Source organism: Schistocerca piceifrons, chromosome 2, assembly GCF_021461385.2.
Source record: "Schistocerca piceifrons isolate TAMUIC-IGC-003096 chromosome 2, iqSchPice1.1, whole genome shotgun sequence".
Classification (NCBI taxonomy): Eukaryota; Metazoa; Arthropoda; class Insecta; order Orthoptera; family Acrididae; genus Schistocerca; species Schistocerca piceifrons.
This window is the reverse complement of record NC_060139.1, coordinates 713358473-713377882: the sequence shown is the minus strand read 5'-3', so window position 1 is coordinate 713377882 and position 19410 is coordinate 713358473. Positions and strand designations below refer to the sequence as shown.

Below are 19410 nucleotides of genomic sequence, written 5' to 3'. Positions count from 1 at the left end.
CATATCAGGAAACAATACACAACTCATCTTTATCATTTTTAATGTTATATGTATGAGTGTCTTTGCTTACACTCCAGTGAAGTGTAGAAAAAAAGCAAAACCAAATGGATATACAGATTTTAATCAATAACCAAACATGATTATATTTCTAAATCAAATAGCCAGTGATATGAATTTGAGGCACATAATAATTGGTATGAAGCAATAAAGAGAGAAAATACTTCGTTTTTATGATGGGCGCACTCATTTACACACACACACACACACACACACACACACACACACACACACACACACACACACACACTGCTGGACAATTTTCCCAGTCACTGCAATGTGAATTTCCTTAAATAGAAAACTTGATACAAAAGCCATTCTTACAAATCAGAAAGCCCTACCATATTGTATTTCCTTATAAAACCAAATCTTCAACAGTCAGTCTGGTTACCAATTTTACAACATTTTTGAAAAGTCACACTTGACTGACTTTTCAGCAAGACTTTTCTTGCACTCTACCACTTTATGACTTGCTCTGGTCAATAATCAACTTATTGAAAAGAAAATGGCACACATTAAGGAAAAAGTTATAGACTAATTGAAAAGTTTTTGTGCACTGAGCAACGAAGACAACTATTGGGTGGAAAAAAATTACAGTAGAGTAAAAGTGGCCTGGAGAGCTATTGGTAGACTAGGTAAGGTTTTCACAACTAAACCTGTGATGTGTCTGAAAAAGATAAGCTTACAATTAGTGTATATTACTAGTTTTCACTTACGGCATTAACACATGGATTTTTAACGTAAAATTCATTAGAAAAAAATTCACGCTGCTCAGTAAATAACAGAGAGAAACATGATGAGAGTAGCTAGAAGGGACAGCAAAGCAAACAAATTGATCGGGTAACAGACAACACTGAAGGACAGACATGTGACTAATGAAAATTGAATAGGGATGTGCTGGGATATGGTAAATAAATCAATATTCTTTGCTGGCCTCCAAGCAATAAGTAAATACCTAACACAATAAAGATAGGATACATTAGAAAAAAATTTAGGAGCAGCGTTGATGGGTATGGCTGAATGCTGTAATGTGAGAAGCAGCCTGGAGGAGAGAATCAGTAGTCAATATATCAAATGGTTGCATACTGACAAGCAGACTGGCAGTGTCCCCCCCTCCCTCCAAAAAAAAATCACCCGACTCAATATTCCTTGATACCTCCAGTCAACCAATCCCTTCTTTTAGTCGATTTGTGCCATGAATTTCTTTTTTCCCTAATCCAAGTCAATACCTCCTCATTAGTTATTCAATCCACCCATCTGATCTTTGGCATTCTTCTGTAGCACCACATCTGTTTAACTGAAAATTCTGGGAAGGACACACAAAAACCAGAGTCCTAAACAGCCAGGTGAAAGGTTTTTTGAGCTAACAATTTAAGCATACAAGTGGAACTGGTCCATAAAAGGTACCCAGGTGTTTTTTTAATTGTTTCTAGGCTTGATGCAAACAATACTGTATCTTTGCAGCTTATTTCTGCCAAGCACAGTAAACCACCAATTCTTTAAAGTTTAAATGTCTGATCATAAAAGTTTTTGTACAATCAAATTTGCAAAACTAAAACTTTTAATGATAATATCAACTGACTAGGCCAAAAACATTTACATTCTTATCACAAATGTTATGTAGAATCAAATACATCAGTTCTTAATTGCAAAAACCACAAAATTTAATTTTGTCAATTACAGCATCATCTCCCATTTTTAAAAAAATAAATAAATAAATAAAAAATAAAAACAATAAAAAATAAAGGTGGCTTCAGATAGCACTAGGTATTTTCAGGTGTAGAATATGAATCTGCAAAGGAGATATATATATCTGTGTGTGTGTGTGTGTGTGTGTGTGTGTGTGTGTGTGTGTGTGTGTGTGTGTGTGTGTGTGTGTGTGGGGGGGGGGGTTCCATTCCAAAATATGGTGGCTAAATGCACCACTGAAATTGCATCTCGATGATAGTACGGCCAGAAACATATTGCTGGCAACAGTAATGTTTCCAGAAGTGTTTACATGGGCTGCACTGGTCCCGAAAATAGATGAAAGTGAGTGTGGCTTTGCTGCTTTTGCATCTCACAAGTGAAAAAGTTAGCAAGAAAATGAGAAACCAGGTTTTGCAGAAATGTTCTCTCTTATGCAAGTGAACTGCTTCTGAAACTTTGATTTGTGAACTAATGCTAGATGTTTATCTTTTCCAGAGTGTCCCTACCATGTCACATAACGATTTGGACTGTATTTTAAAATTATCTAGCCTCAGATTGGTAAGAACAATATTAACAGAAAAGACTGCATATCAGTTTCAACCAGAATGGTGATTGCTCCTCAGTTTTTGGATGTTGGTGTTTCATACAGAACCTTGATGCAAATATGATGGTAGATGAGAAAATGTCCTTTTCAGAGTGAGATCTCTGATTTTTTACATTCCATGGCTCTGCTTATAGATGTATCACCATTATGAAGTTCATGGTTCTCTTGTTTGTCCACTCTCATATTCCCACAGCCTGAGTGTCTCTATGTATGAGTGTCAACTTTCAAACTGAAGCAAACTATTGTTTCACCACTCACATGTGACGTGACACCACAGACCTTCAGTGAGAGAAAGAGGATGCAAGGGGGTGAGTGAAAGGGAAGCAGAAGCAAACATGGCCAGCCATATGAAATATTCTCTCATTCCTGATGGACAACACCAATTATCTGTAACCGCATACTCCATCAGCAACACTGTCAGGCCACTGAGAAATATCGTCGTTTATTGAAGCCATATTGCATTGATATTAATGGCAATACTATCACAGCCACACATTGCTGTAAAATGGCCAATGTAAATGCACCTCTAGGTAAAAGCCAATGTGTAGATGATACGGATATCAGAGTGAGGCAAATTTTGAAAAAGGGAAATGTTTGTCATTTGTTAGTAATATAATGATTTCTGAATGACAAATGGCAACTATCACATTGCTTTTGGTGTGAAATTTTTTAGACAGTCAAAAGGAATAATTTGCTCCATGAACATCATTGCCTCTTGGTCACAAGGTGCACAATAATGCAGAAAAAAATCTCCTTGTTTAAGTGTTGTTGAAGCACTTTCAAGTCAGTGTCATCATGACAGCAAACATTGATTTAATACATATAATGACAGCTACACATGTCAGCAAACACAGATTTCTTGCAAATAAAGGCAGGCAAATTTGCGTCTCTTGACTTTTTTAACACATTCAAACATAAGTTATATAACTTGGTTCAAGAAATTATAAGACTGAATAATAACAAAAATAGTAGGAGAGAAAGAGGGAGATGGTTGACCATGGGACAGAATTTTAATTAATACATTCCACTGAAGCCAATTAAGAAGAAACTGCAACTGCAACATTAATCTTGCGCCATTTCATTCTTGTTTTGTCTGCAGCCCTTACAATGTTAGCATATGATCCATAAATATAGTCAATAACAGATGAATGAGTGACTGCATGTAAAAGAAACCAGTTTAACAACTCCCTTATCACAAACAGATTCTGAAAACACAAAATATTAAGCTACTCTAGGATTGACACAAACCTTAAGATCATCCATCTGCTTATACAACTCTGCCATCTTCTGGCAGCCTTCTTGTAATGTCTCAGCAGTACGGAAAACAGCAGCATGTGTCTGCATAGTCTTCTGCATCTGTAACCTGAGGGTTGCTGTCCTAGTTCCACCATCCATGTGGCGCAAACGATCAAGATTTGCAACAGATGCCTCACCAGCATCCTGAAAGAGAGCATTTCAGTTAGTTATTATGAAATACTCATTTAAAAATCTTGCTTACATTTAAGAGTTCCTGTAGACAGTGGAAGGCATATGTGCCAAACTATACACACCCTCATATGTAGTACATACAATAAGAAAATCAGTTAAACTGATTTTAAGTCTATTTAGCCCCAGCACTTGATTGAAAATTTACTTCAGCTGAAATTCTCCAATATGAAAAGCTAATGAACAGTTGTACTCATCAAATATGAAACTCCTCAACTGTCTGTCAGAAGCAGTTTAAATGAATGAACTTTAATCTTTTGCAATAGTAAAATTTTTCTTCCCCTAGAGGACAGGAGGTGTCAGGATAGAGTGTGTTTCAAGACACTGATTGTGGTCACAAAGTGCTAAAACAAATACATCACCACTTGCTAGAAGTCATCAAATTTTGTTTTAGCACCAAGTCATCAATATAAATGCTCTGATACAAGATGCAAAGAAAGCTACATCCACAGAATGTAGAGAGCCAACTATGGAAAACCCAATGTAGGTAACCATCAAAAGTGGCTCTGGACTAAGTCGACAGAGTAAATGTACAAATTTCTGCGTACATTCTTCCCACAGTGACAATGATGATGATATTTACATTCCGATTTCCATAAATAATTCTGGATAACTGTTATAGTCACAGACAACAAATTCTGGGATTAGGGTATACCAGAATTGATAGATGTAGCAACACTTAAAGTAATCATAAGAAGAAGAGTGACGAAAGGTACATGCTACTAACTTTAAATCGCGAGACAGAATTGCTACTTAACATTCGTAAGACTTAGTATTGCCAATAGGCACACATAAAAGCAGAAGAGGTAACTAATACTTTCCCTTCGGAGAGGGGAAGTAGGTACATTGTGGATGGTTAAAAAGGAATGGCAGGTCACTCACCCCAGGTTGAGAGAGGCCCACCTATGGTGAGGACGAGGGCACACAAAGATCAAAGGACAGCTACTGCAGTCGTGACAAGAGGAGTTCTCCCTCAAGTCCTTCTAAATTATTGCTACTTAGCCCTCATATACACCAGCATAGCTTACAGAGTAGAATTGCAACATACTACTGAAAATGTGACAATATTTCTGCTTCCAGACTTTTACAAATGAATTTCTTCACATACATCTTAAGTACTACAGCTATTTGATTCAACCTCCAGTCGTGTCCGAATTTCATTCAGTGTGTGTCGTTATTTGTGTGCTCAAGGTAATGGTAAGTATAAAAGTGTGCAAAATACTATTAAGGCCAGCTATTGTGTGTTGTTGACTCTCAAATGTTGCTGTAATGTCAAGAGTGTTCTGTGTGTCTTTGTGTCAGTATAAACAGCACACAAAGTTTCTGGAAGGGTCTCCACTGTTGCGCTTCACAAGGTCACTGTCAGTTGCAAGTATTAATCGGGAACATTTCCGAACAATTACAACTCCAAAGAGGGTCAAATGTGGATGAGTGCTCTGAGTAAATGATTTTACAGCACATTCAGGATATTTTTGTGATTAGACTGTCAATCATATCTTATATCCAATACAACAATATTTACTTCAGTCGATTTTACTGTCAAAGGACACCACACCTAGTAAAAAAAGGCTCAGCATTTTGAATTGCGTCAACATATGCTTCAGATGTTTAATTTCAGCACTGATATGCCATGCCATATCATAAATGGAAATGAAATGTGGATGGAGAAAATTGACTCCAAGATAAAGCTGCTGTTTAGCATCTGTATCTTACCCAACAGTGCTAGTTCAATAAAAGTGGAAGCACACAGTACATGGGAATTAATTCTGTGCACTTTCTTTGGTATATGCTGCCATTGAAGACAATGAATTTTTACAATTTTTCTGTAATGGATCGTTATGACTGTGTTTTACAATTTTTCTGTAATGGATCGTTATGACTGTGTTTTACATTAATGGCTAAGCAGTTACAGTGACCTGTCACTGTGTTATCAAATGTACTTTATTGCTCTCACTTGTAAAAGACATGAAAACAATGTTTGGTATGTATTATCTACATATTATGGTAGCCACACTTACGAAAAAGAATAATAAAATTCAAGTATTGAGACTTGTGTTTAAATCCCCACCATCTTGCCCTCAGAATTCAGTGGTTTCCATAAAGTCACTTCATCAAAATATCAGAATGATTCCTGAATGATGATTGTGACCAATTACATCTTCCTTCATATCTAACTGAGATGAGAACAATTCAAGAAACGTTTTTGCATATGGCTGTACCACCACCAGTGATTTTACGTAAGTAGTAAAGCAATTACAGACAGATTTGCTGAATTACATCTTCTCTTTCACACAGAAAGTAAACATATCAATGTTTTTTCTTATATCTATCACACCAAGGAATTGCACCCAGGGAAAGCTCATTCTCTTCCTGTATACAAAATGAACCATCATCAGGCGTTACTTTGAGTTATCACAGGTGGATATGTTTGCTACAATGCATCACTGAGCAATGTTAGCACAGAGGTAATTCTTGACCTTTCCGCCAAGTGGTTTGAGGTGCTTGAAGGATATACTTAGAGATTTGGAGGTAATAGCTATTTTCTGGTATCCCTCTCGTTGACTATCAGTGCATTCAGCATCTGTTATAAATGGCAGTTACAACCGATCAGTATGTGATAGTTACATTACAGGCCTTGCCAATGATGTCACTATGACGTGGTTAGCACAGCAGTGCCCCTCTCACCGACGGAGGCTTGGGATGCATTTCGCCTGATGTTTGTCCTGAGATATCTCTCAAGTTTCTTCATAATCTGCGCTACATGTCCAATATATCCTTTAATCAAGCGAGACGTCAGCACGGCAACCTGTCAGCTCTCAACCTGCCAAAAGTTGTTGCCATCAACATGATGATGATTCACTCTAACAGTGGTAGAGCTCTACGTCCCTGCCACTACCAGACACCAGACATCTGTGCGCAGTGTCCTAAACCAGATCAATATTTCTATAAGTCATTGCCACTCTTTTCACTGACCATGCACTGAACAGGTGTTGCTCCCTACACACAGACCATTCTGACCTACACCACCACAGTGTATTCTGCCACCATTTTCCTCATACAGGGACATCACATCTTGTGCACCCTGTTTATGCTGCCCATGAACTTAAGTTACTTTCTTGGTTCGAAGGTGTGAGTGGGTTTCAATGGGCCTCTTTAGATCCAGAGTATTGTTTAGATAATTGTAATTTTATGTTTGTTCAATGATAATTACAGTTTAAAATCACCATGACAAGATATTGTTACAATATTGTAAAATGAATTTCCATGAACTCTTAGCCTGTTATACAAGTACAGGGTGTTTCAAAAATGACCGGTATATTTGAAACGGCAATAAAAACTAAACGAGCAGCGATAGAAATACGCCGTTTGTTGCAATATGCTTGGGACAACAGTACATTTTCAGGCGGACAAACTTTCGAAATTACAGTAGTTACAATTTTCAACAACAGATGGTGCTGCAAGTGATGTGAACGATATAGAAGACAACGCAGTCTGTGGGTGCGCCATTCTGTACGTTGTCTTTCTGCTGTAAGCGTGTGCTGTTCACAACGTGCAAGTGTGCTGTAGACAACATGGTTTATTCCTTAGAACACAGGATTTTTCTGGTGTTGGAATTCCACCGCCTAGAACACAGTGTTGTTGCAACATGACGAAGTTTTCAACGGAGGTTTAATGTAACCAAAGGACCGAAAAGCGATACAATAAAGGATCTGTTTGAAAAATTTCAACGGACTGGGAACGTGACGGATGAACATGCTGGAAAGGTAGGGTGACCGCGTACGGCAACCACAGAGGGCAACGCGCAGCTAGTGCAGCAGGTGATCCAACAGCGGCCTCGGGTTTCCGTTCGCCGTGTTGCAGCTGCAGTCCAAATGACGCCAACGTCCACGTATCGTCTCATGCGCCAGAGTTTACACCTCTATCCATACAAAATTCAAACGCGGCAACCCCTCAGCGCCGCTACCATTGCTGCACGAGAGACATTCGCTAACGATATAGTGCACAGGATTGATGACGGCGATATGCATGTGGGCAGCATTTGGTTTACTGACGAAGCTTATTTTTACCTGGACGGCTTCGTCAATAAACAGAACTGGCACATATGGGGAACCGAAAAGCCCCATGTTGCAGTCACATCGTCCCTGCATCCTCAAAAAGTACTGGTCTGGGCCGCCATTTCTTCCAAAGGAATCATTGGCCCATTTTTCAGATCCGAAACGATTACTGCATCACGCTATCTGGACATTCTTCGTGAATTTGTGGCGGTACAAACTGCCTTAGACGACACTGGGAACACCTCGTGGTTTATGCAAGATGGTGCCCGGCCACATCGCACGGCCGACGTCTTTAATTTCCTGAATGAATATTTCGATGATCGTGTGATTGCTTTGGGCTATCCGAAACATACAGGAGGCGGCGTGGATTGGCCTCCCTATTCGCCAGACATGAACCCCTGTGACTTCTTTCTGCGGGGACACTTGAAAGACCAGGTGTACCGCCAGAATCCAGAAACAATTGAACAGCTGAAGCTTACATCTCATCTGCATGTGAAGCCATTCCGCCAGACACGTTGTCAAAGGTTTCGGGTAATTTCATTCAGAGACTACGCCATATTATTGCTACGCATGGTGGATATGTGGAAAATATCGTACTATAGAGTTTCCCAGACCCCAGCGCCATCTGTTGTTGAAAATTGTAACTACTGTAATTTCGAAAGTTTGTCTGCTGAAAATGTACTGTTGTCCCAAGCATATTGCAACAAACGGTGTATTTCTATCGCTGCTCGTTTAGTTTTTATTGCCGTTTCAAATATACCGGTCATTTTTGAAACACCCTGTATTTAACAATGAAGGGCTAACTGATTTCCATGACACTCAGTTCAAGATTATTACGGCACAGCAGGTCTCCTCACTGATGCCATCACTATCTTTTTATGTTTCATTAATGTTTCATTAATTCTTTTGTTTATACATTTTCTAATCATCATTCTGTAAACCATGTACTGACTCGTTACTCGTTCACATGCTGTGAACTGCATGGTTCTGCAAAACTTGATACATAAACAAGCAAAAGAAATAATTTCTGTAAATGAAGATATAATAACAGCATCAGGAGCGTAATGAGCTCTTCAAACAGTGGGAGCTTAACACCATATGTCTGGCAGGCTCCCCCGGATTTTAAGTCAGCAAGATGAATGGGCAATGTAATGTAAAAGATTCAACCAAAATGTCCAGAAGTGTTAAGTAACTGACAGCCACTTAATCATTATCACAAGTATGTTAGCAATTGCAAAAAATGTTTTCTTGAAGACAGTAAATCATTAGACTAAAGGACAAAGGTTTCTCAGTGATTGGAGCAATGGGTCTATGTTGATGTTTCAAACCATATGAGGAAAGATTTCTACAGGCACTGAGTAGCTGATTTGCAAGTCAACCAGAGTGTGGTATATTGTACACAGATACCATGATTAGAAGAATTAATACACAAATGTAGATCGATGACTTACAGGCAGTAACACAAGAAGCCACTTACAACACATGGTCAAATGACTAGTTCAAATTAAAAACCCATGTCAATATAACCTAATGCTGTATTTGCCTCAGAAGATTTTAAAATTAAGGAAAGAATTCTGCAGAAATTAATTTAACTCAAACAAAAGATGACTGGTAATTTCTATATTAAAAGCATGTATCCCACAAAGAACAGCAATCACATAAATGTGCGAAGATCAATGGTAGTCAATATATCAGGGCATGCATTCTATCCAGAAACCACATGATGTACACATGTTTATCACATTATATGTCCAAAGCTACAGAATTAAGGTTCAAGTAAGTAGCAAAGCGGCAGTAACCCACATCTATTTAAAGACTTACACCACATTATACCACTTGTGTCTAAGGCCACAATGCACATCCCCGATGTCTTGTGGCATACTTGACCTCCACTTTAAAGGAATGTCCAGGATATAAGTGGAACAAACATTACAGAATGTATTCAGAATAATAGCATTCGAAGTTTTTAGGTTGTCTATGTGCAATGGAAGAAGTGTGCTACCAGAAACTATTCTACACAACAAAATTTGGACATTCTACATCAAAATTATTGTGAATTGTTTGTTTACCATATTGTGTACACTGTACATAACATAAAGGGTCAATAGGCTATTTTGATGGGCATGTTAGATAAATCAAATGGACACTCCCACATTTACGCAGATTTCCAAAAGTATGATCAATGCACAGTATAAAATGGATACAAACCCCATACCTTTAACTGAGGAATTAGTTCCAAACTTATCAGGAGGACAACATTATTTGAAAAGAAGAATTGTCAGACGTATACTAATGGGTGCCTTGGAAGAGGAAGGAGTGAAAGTGGTACTTAGTTATTAAGACGTCTTTCAGTTTGTATCAGTGTCTCAAACATCTAGCTCTGAAAATATTTTAAATCTATCTCAAACTGATTACAAGACATATTCAACCATACATGAACTAACTGCATTACGCTAGTCATGAGGTCTTCGAAACAACCACACAAACTTCTTGCCATTTGATCTGAAGCTTTATGAGCAAACCTCTTGTAACAGATGTTTACCACCCTATAACTCATTGTAGATTTATAAGTACATAATTACATTAGATGGGTAGATCACATAACTAATGAGGAGGTATTGAATAGAATTGGTTGGTTGTTTGAGGTTAAAGGGACCAAACAGCAAGGTCATCAGTCCCTTGTTTCAAATAGACTCCATTCTGCTAACGGGACATCTCAGAAAAGTCAGAACAATAAAACGGAAAAAGGGAAAAACGTAAAAGGGCAGTCACATTGTCATTAGTAAAAACAAATGAGGGAAGTCGGCAAGAGAACGAACCCAACACTATGCTGAAGCAGCATAGGCAAGACCATCTGTGACTTAAAAGGTACAACTGCTATAATGCAGAAAGTACGGATGGGAATAGAAAGACTAACCAAGCCTTAAAAAGAAGGGGTAAAAACAGAGTAAAAGGGGAAGAAAAGAGGATTCCGGTCAGGGAGGTGAATCGGGAATCTCTGAACACTGCCTACAGTGGGAGACACCCAAACACTCACTGCCCTGCCCCAACACCAGAGAGAGATTAAAAACTTTAAAACTGAGAATAAAAACCACTCTCCCGGAGGAAACCGAGAACCAGAGAGACCATCCGGGAATCGTCAGCCAATATCAAAGGTAAAGTGTGGGGGAGTCTGTACTTAGCACGCAGAGCCAAAAGAAGGGGGCATTCAATCAAAATGTGGGCCACTGACTGGAAGGCTCCACAACCACATAGCGGGGGTGGCTCATCACGCAAAAGAAAACCATGGGTCAGCCTGGTATGGCCAATGCGGAGACGACACAGTGTGGTCGAGTCCTTGCGGGAGAGGCGAAAGGAAGAACGCCATGGGCCTGGTGTCACCTTAATTGCACGAAGTTTATTAGACAGTGGAGTAGCCTCCCAAGAATTGGCCCATGACTGTGCGAAGTGGGATTTGATGTGAAGCCGTAAATCCGCTGCAGGAAGGGTTACAGAAAATGGGGGGGTAAGTAACTGCTCCCCCAGCCAAACGATCAGCGAGCTCATTACCCGGGATACCCACATGGCCCGGGACCCATAGGAAGTCAATGGAACAAGCAGCACGGTGAAGATCAGCGAGATGGTCATGGATGGCAGAGACCAAGGGATGGTGCGAAAAACACCGGTCAATAGCAAGAAGGCCACTCATCGAGTCCGTACATAACAAAACGCGGTTGTGTTGGGATTGTTTAATAAAGGTAAGGGCCCGGGACATTGCCATCAATTCCGCAGTAAACACCCCACATGTAGGTGGCAGCAGATGATTTTCCATTCCAACAAAGGACGTGAAGGCATACCCAACATGATCAGCAGATTTAGAGCCATCAGTGTAAAAAACAACAGCATCCCGAAACTCCCATAAAATTTGGCGGAAAAAGAAACGGAACACCACCGGGGGGATGGAATCTTTCGGACTGCGGCGGAGATCCATCCGAATTCGAGGCCGAGGAACTAACCAAGGAGGGGTGGAGGGGAGGGAGCGAGGAAGACAGGACAGAGAAGGAAGCTGAAAATCACGGTAAAGAGATGCAAGGCGCAGCCCAACCGGTAAACCCGCCCGAGGGCGGGAGTCGGGCGGGCGACGTCCATGATCTGGGAACAGGATAGAACAGGAAGGATGAGTGGGAGAAGAATGGATAGTGAGGGCATAAGACACCAGAAGCTGGGACCGCCGAACAGAAAGGGGGGGGGGGGATCCCAGCTTCAACCAGGAGACTATCAACAGGGCTAGTAGGGAAGGCACCGGTGGCCAAACGGATACTACGATGGTGGACTGGATCCAGCACGTGCAGTGTGGAAGGAGCAGCTGAACCATAAACTTGACAACCACAGTCCAAACGTGACAGAACTAGAGCACGATAAAGACGGAGGAGGAGGGAACGGTCCGCACCCCAAGAGGAGTGGGCAAGGAAGCGAAGGACATTGAGTTTGCGGAAACATCCTACCTTCAGGAGTCTGATATGGGGCAGCCAAGTGAGCTTGTTGTCGAAAAGAAGACCCAGGAAACGAAACTGTGGAACCACAGGCAATCTTTGTGCAGCGAGATAGAGCTCTGGATCAGGGTGGACCGTAGTACGGCGACAGAAGTGGACCACCCGCGATTTTAAAGGAGAGAATCGAAACCTGTGTGAGAGGGTCCATGCAGAGGCACGCCGTATAGCCACCTGGAGCTGCCGTTCTGCAGATGGCATCGAGGAGAAACTAACCCAAATGCAGAAATCATCCACATACAGGGCAGGGGCGACCAAGGGACCGACAGAGGCCACAAGTCCATCGATAGCAATGAGGAAAAGAAGGACACTCAAGACAGAACCCTGTGGGATGCCCGTCTCCTGGGTCCGTGGAGAACTAAAAGCAGTACCAACTCAAACTCTGAATGACCGATGGATCAGGAACTGGCGGATAAAAATCGGGAGTGGGCCCCGAAGACCCCACTGATGAAGGGTTAGTAAGATGTGATGGCGCCAGGCCGTGTCATAGGCCTTGCGAAGGTCAAAAAACACTGCAACCAAATGGCGGCGCTGGGAAAAAGCCTGCCGAACTGCAGATTCCAAGCGAAGTAAATGATCGATTGGAGATCGTCCCTCTCGAAAGCCACACTAGTAAGGGGACAATAGATCCCGAGATTCGAGGACCCAAGTGAGCCGACGGGCTACCATCCGTTCAAGTAACTTACAAACAACATTGGTCAAACTAATTGGCCGATAGCTGTCAACAGATAGGGGGTTCTTACCAGGCTTAAGGACAGGAACCACAATGCTATCCCTCCACTGAGAAGGGAAGTCACCCTGGAGCCAGATACGGTTAAACACCCGAAGAAGATGTTGCCGTTGTGGAGCACTGAGATGTTGAAGCAGTTGGTTATGAATGGAATCTGGGCCAGGGGAAGTATCATGAGAAGAAGATAGAGCAGAAAGAAATTCCCATTCAGTAAAAGGTTCGTTGTAAGATTCTGACTCACAAGTGGTGAAACATAAGGTGAGAGCTTCAGCCTGCTGTTTTTGATGAAGGAAAGCAGCTGGATAGGAGGCTGACGCTGATGCCACTGCAAAATGGGTCGCAAGATGTTCTGCTAGAACTAATGGGTCCGTACAAATGCCATCTGGGAGGTGAAGGCCCGGCAGGGTGGACTGCCGATGGCAACCTTGGAGAGAGCGAAGTGTAGCCCATACCCGTGACAGAGGGACAGTGGAACCAAGGTAAGAAACGAATCGTTCCCACATATCCGCTTGCTCTGTTTGATTAAATAACGGGCTTTAGTGCGAAGGCGCTCAAAGGCAGTAAAGCTGGCTACGGATGGGTGCCTCTTAAAGTGTTGCAAAGCTCAACGGCGATCACGGATGGCAATGGCAATGGCCGTACTCCACCACGGGACTTGCCGGCGACGAAATGGTCCAGATGAGCGCGGGACAGCAAGGTTAGCAGCGCGAACAATCGCGTCAGACACATCACGTAGGACGTCATCAATACAACCCGACAAAGAGGGAGAAAACACGACCTGTGCAGTGTATAGAGGCCAATCGGTGCGGTGGAAAGACCAACGAGGTAACCTGTCCATCGGGGAGCGGGAAGGGAGCGTGGTAATCAACAGGAAATGGTCACTATCACAAAGGTCGTCGTGTGGCGACCAGTGTAATGAAGGGAGGAGAGAGGGAGAAGAAAGAGAAAGATCAATGGCAGTAAAGGTACCATGACCAGCACTGAAATGAGTAGGGGAGCCATCATTAAGAAGGCACAGGTCGTGGTCTGCAATAAATTGGTCTATAAGAAGACCTCGTCTAGATGGAAAGGCACTGCCCCACAAAGGATGATGAGCATTAAAATCCCCAAGGAGGAGGAAGGGAAGAGGAAGTTGCTGAAGAAGGGTGGTTAAGGCAGCAGGTGTAAGAGTCCTGTCAGGAGGGAGATAAAGATTGCAAACTGTGACTGCAGAGTCTAAGTGGACCCTAACAGCAACCGCTTCCAATGTAGTTTGGAGAGGAATCCATGTGATAGCAATGTCTGTACGGACCAACGTACAAACGCCACCAGAAGCCCGCAAGGGTCCGACCCGATTTCGACAGAAAACACGGAACCCACGGAGGGTCGGTGAGTGAGCATCAGTAAAATGAGATTCCTGTAGAACCACACAAGCTGCAGAGTAGGACGAAAGAAGGGATTTCAATTCCGGAAGGTGGTGATAGTAGCCATTACAATTCCATTGGAGAACCACAGAACGATGGTTTAAATGAGGGCTGAACACGCTAAATCCAGTCATACCGCCGGGTCCCCACCCGTCACCGACAAAGAGGGGGCGACATCCATGAACGACAGGTCAGAATCCAGTTGTGAAGTCGGGGAAGGGACCTCCGGTGACACCAGATGCTCTTTATCCCGGGACTTATGTTTCTTCTTCTTTTCAGGCTGAGATCGAGGAGGGCTGTGTGGCATAAAGGAGCCAGCTGCAGCAAGATCAGGAACAGAAAGAGACCGGGCGACCTGGGGGCCGATAGACCGCGGCTCTCGCGGTCGCCGCGCGGCAGCAGACCTTTGACCTGGAAGGGGCATCCCGGGAGAGGCGCCCTTGACCGGCAGACGCCGAAGGAGTGGGACACTTTTCCGGCTGGGGAGGGGCGGCAGCGCCCAGAGGAGAAGGTGTGGGAGCCGCAGGGGAGGGGGGGAGGAGAGGGGTCCGGGATGGGGGTAAGGAAGGGGGAGGAAGGGATGAAGATGTAACCAAGGCGTAACTAGATGTCATGGACACAGGGTGCAATCGTACATATTTCTTACGGGCCTCTGTGTAGCTTAAACGATCAAGGGACTTATACTCCTGTATCTTTTTTTCTTTCTTATATACTGGGCAATCTGGTGAACGTGGAGAATGACTACCATGACAATTTACACATACAGGAGGGGGAACACAGGGACTCCCCTCATGGAGTGGACGTCCACAGTCACCACAGAGAGGGTCCTGGGAACAGCGAGAATACATGTGGCCAAAACGCAAGCACTTAAAACACCGCATAGGAGGTGGGATGTACGGCTTCACATCACAGCGATAGACCATAATCTTAACTTTCACAGGAAGGGTATCCCCTTCAAAGGCCAGGATAAAGGCACCAGTATCAATACGATTATCTTTAGGACCCTTCTGAACACGCCGAACAAAGTGAACACCCCGCCGTCCGAGATTGTCCCGAAGTTCCTCATCAGTTTGAAGGATGAGGTCCCTGTGAAAAATCACACCTTGTACCATATTTAGAGACTGGTGAAGGGTAATGGACACAGGAATTGTGCCAAGATGGGTACAGGCACGAAGGGCCGCAGATTGGGCAGCTGAAGCAGTTTTTATCAGCAACGAACCAGACCGCATCTTGCTCAGGGAGTCCACTTCGCCGAACTTGTCAATGTGTTCCACAAAGAATAAAGGTTTGACACTGGTGAAAGTATCTCCATCAGTCCTGGTGCAAACTAGATAACGGGGGAAAGGTTTTGCCCCTAGACGACGGGCCTGACCCTCTTCCCAGGGGGTAGCCATGGAAGGGAAGGCTGAAGGGGCAAGAGAAGCAGCACTCGAGGAATCAGTACCACGCAGAGAGACGGCCGCAGAAGAACGGCCAGAGTTTTGGACCCGTATGCGTTTCATCTGCATAGCGTCCGCCCTGATACCACCCACTCCGATCAGGGGCTCTCCTCAAGGGCGCCACCCAGCCACAGCAAGGGCTCGCCACGCACGTATCCACAAAAGAGTTGTGGACCCCCTGGGGGGGGGGAATAGAATTGGGGAGAAGAGAAATTTGTGGCACAACTTGTCCAGAAGAAGGGATCGGTTGGTAGGACATATCCTGAGGCATCAAGTGATCACCAGTTTAGTATTGGAGGACAGCGTGGAGGGTAAAAATCGTAGAGGGAGACCAAGAGATGAATACACTAAACAGATTCAGAAGGATGTAGGTTGCAGTAGGTATTGGGAGATGAAGAAGCTTGCACAGGATAAAGTAGCATGGAGAGCTAGATCGAACCAGTCTCTGGACTGAGGACCACAACAACAACATCAACAAGAACAACAACAACAAGTACATAATAAATTGAGCAGTATTATCAATTACTATTCCCAAGGAGTACATACTGGCATCTATTTCAGAGTTATGTTGGCTTGATCATTTTTTCATTCACTCAAAGGATTAACCATTGCAGCCTGGCCCAAGGCATGTCACAACAAATGGAACAGCAGCTTCAGAGAGGAGCACTAGTACTCAGCAGCTATCATTATCAACTCTTATATCGACCAATATTGCATCACTATAGCGTTGCACACATTCAACATTCCTGTTACCCCTGAATCTGGAGGGAGACTTTGACAAGAATAAGGACTCAGTGTTTGAAGTGGACACAATAAGCATATACACACTCCAAGGGTTCCCAGCAGATGCAGCCAGAATCACTCATAAAACATATTCTGAAGCAGCTCTGCAAGCAGATTACACAATCTGGACAAGATCTATATATGACAGTAACACCACCACCAATATATATGTATTTCACCCTAAACATCAGCTAATATTAGACAGAAGTGCCATTATTCATTTGCTGTTGCATATTCTGAACAAAGTAACTGACTCACTGCTGCCCACAGACATTGTGTAACATCTTAGACTACTGAACCTTTTCAAGAAAAGTAATTTTTTGAACTGCTGCAGTGAGGAGCGGCACTGGTTGATGTTATTTTACTTATGCTTGACACCTTATATACCTCTTAATATGACCATATAAAATGCTGAAAATGCTTAGACAGTAGCATATGCTTACCTCTGTGTCCAGGAGTAAACATCCTGAGGCTATACTAACCATATAAAGGAACTCCACAAACTTATTAAATCTTTAACATCCACCAGAAATGCATGCAACTGACCATATTGCAGCTATTTATAGTTTTGATCAAAATAAGAAATCATAACATTGGCCTCACAATAATTTTCGTCCCTATCTGTGTTCATGAATTACCTGTTTCAGTTCTGGAAGTTTTTCTCCTGGCTTGTCCTCTGCAGCAATGGTCTTCGCACAAGCACGGCCAAACACGACCAAATCCAAAAGTGAATTTGCGCCTAATCGGTTGGCACCATGAACTGAAGAGCAGGAAGCTTCTCCACAGGAGTACAGTCCAGGTATAATCTTGTCTCCATCACCCCTTCATAGGGAAACAGAAGTCATTAAAATGCACTTGTGGTATTTCACAGCTAGATAAATATTAACATTTCACATATTTACTGTACAAAAGAATTTAATCTTATATAAAAACAATTTCAAGCCATCTGACATCAAATTTATTCCAGCCTTGTACCAAGCATCTTTTCTTTGGGGAACGAGTCTTTTACATTCATATTACACATTCATTTGTAAAAATGGCTACATGCTGATCATATACAAGGTCACTTACATACAGATTACAAAAAGAGAAATTCTTCAACAGAATAGAAAGAGTTGTCGAGAAGAATTTTTTCAGTTTGTATTCAAAATTTTACTTTGTTGACTGTCATACATTTGATATCATTGGCTACGTCATCCAAAATTTTGGTTGCAGCATTGCTGCACCTCTTTTTGTGCTCAAGACAACCTTACTGTGGAGTAATCAAAGTATTTTTTCTTCTGGTATTGTAATTAGGTACAGCATTGTTCCTTTTGAACTGCACTGTACTGTACTATTTACAACGAACTTATTGGGGGAATAAATATACAGTGAAGCAGTGTTCAAAATACCTAATGCCTTAAGCAGATCTCTACAAGAGATTGTGGGGGAAGAGTGCAACTTTCTGAATTCTCTTTGTCAGATATGACATTATCCACTGGTTGATTATACCACTGGATGTCACAAAAGTCCAACAGGTGCTATTTTGTTATGTAATGCTTTTAACATTTGGTGAATGAAGATGTAAATGGAATTTTCAGTACACTAACTCTTCTGAAATTTGAACTGTGATTCACTGATGATATTACTGTTGCTCAGTGGGGATACTGTTCTAGAGCACATCACATTCTCAAAAATTTTGGAAAATGAAGTCAACAGCAGACTGGGTCTGTAGTTATTGACGTCTCTCCTACCACTTCCCCTATAGTGTTTTTCAACAATGGTTTATTTCAGTACATCTGTTAAAATGATGTATTACATATTTCAGAAAATTATGACAGCACTTATTAGATGGGAACAAGTCTTTAGTACTGTGTTGGAAATGCCATCAAATCAAGATGAGCTTTGAGAGAATCTCTTATTTCCTTAATTTCAAAATAAGATGGTGAAATGTTCAAAAGACAGTTTTGTGCAAGTTGTTTTTTCAATGCCCTTCTTTGCTTTTTTTCTTGAACAGCTGGTTCCTATATTCTCTACCACATTGAAGAAATGATTATTAACATTTCTGCTGCCTGTCACTGATCATTTATAGCTTTTCCATTTAATTCAGTAGTGATGTTATCCTGTTCTGTGGCCTGTTGTACTGTTTCTCATTTTACTACATTCCAGACAGATGTAGGGCTCTCATAGTAATTTTGATTTCTAACATGCTGTACATATTCCTCTGTTTTCTAATAAATTTTGTGACAAGGGGAGAGTGCGCGATGGGGCTCATCGATTTTGCCCAAAATGGTATGTGCCCCTCCCAGGTTCCTGGAATCTCTCACCTGAGTGGGCCATAGGAAAAGAGAAAATGCTCTATTAAGATTTTTGAGTACAGCACGAGGGATTTTTTGAGCAACAAGGATCAAGTACATGAGGTAGCAAACCAATTTGCAGGCTCGGTTTCAATTCCTGTCGCTACCATAATTTTTTTCTCAATTCCTCGCAATGTCAAAGCCCGTTGCTGTGAAGTTCTCATTATCACTTAATCACAACAGCCTTGTGCGTCTTGAAATCTTTCCAATATTTCAGAGTTGATGAACGCAATTTGGAGTGTATATGGCTATTTAGTTGATCAATGAGTGGTACATAATATAATTCCTGAGGTTGCCTAT

At 42.1% G+C, this 19410-nt stretch overlaps 1 protein-coding gene across 1 annotated transcript in view; it reads right to left on the bottom strand.

Moving 5' to 3' along the window:
* Positions 1-19410, bottom strand: part of LOC124776197 (succinate dehydrogenase [ubiquinone] flavoprotein subunit, mitochondrial) — a 102100-nt gene that overhangs the window by 8234 nt on the left and 74456 nt on the right. The window contains exons 9-10 of the mRNA XM_047251027.1: positions 17413-17596; positions 3599-3790 (exon numbers count right to left, since the gene is read on the bottom strand). Coding sequence (XP_047106983.1) covers positions 3599-3790; positions 17413-17596 — 376 coding nt within the window. The remainder of the gene's footprint in view (positions 1-3598; positions 3791-17412; positions 17597-19410) is intronic.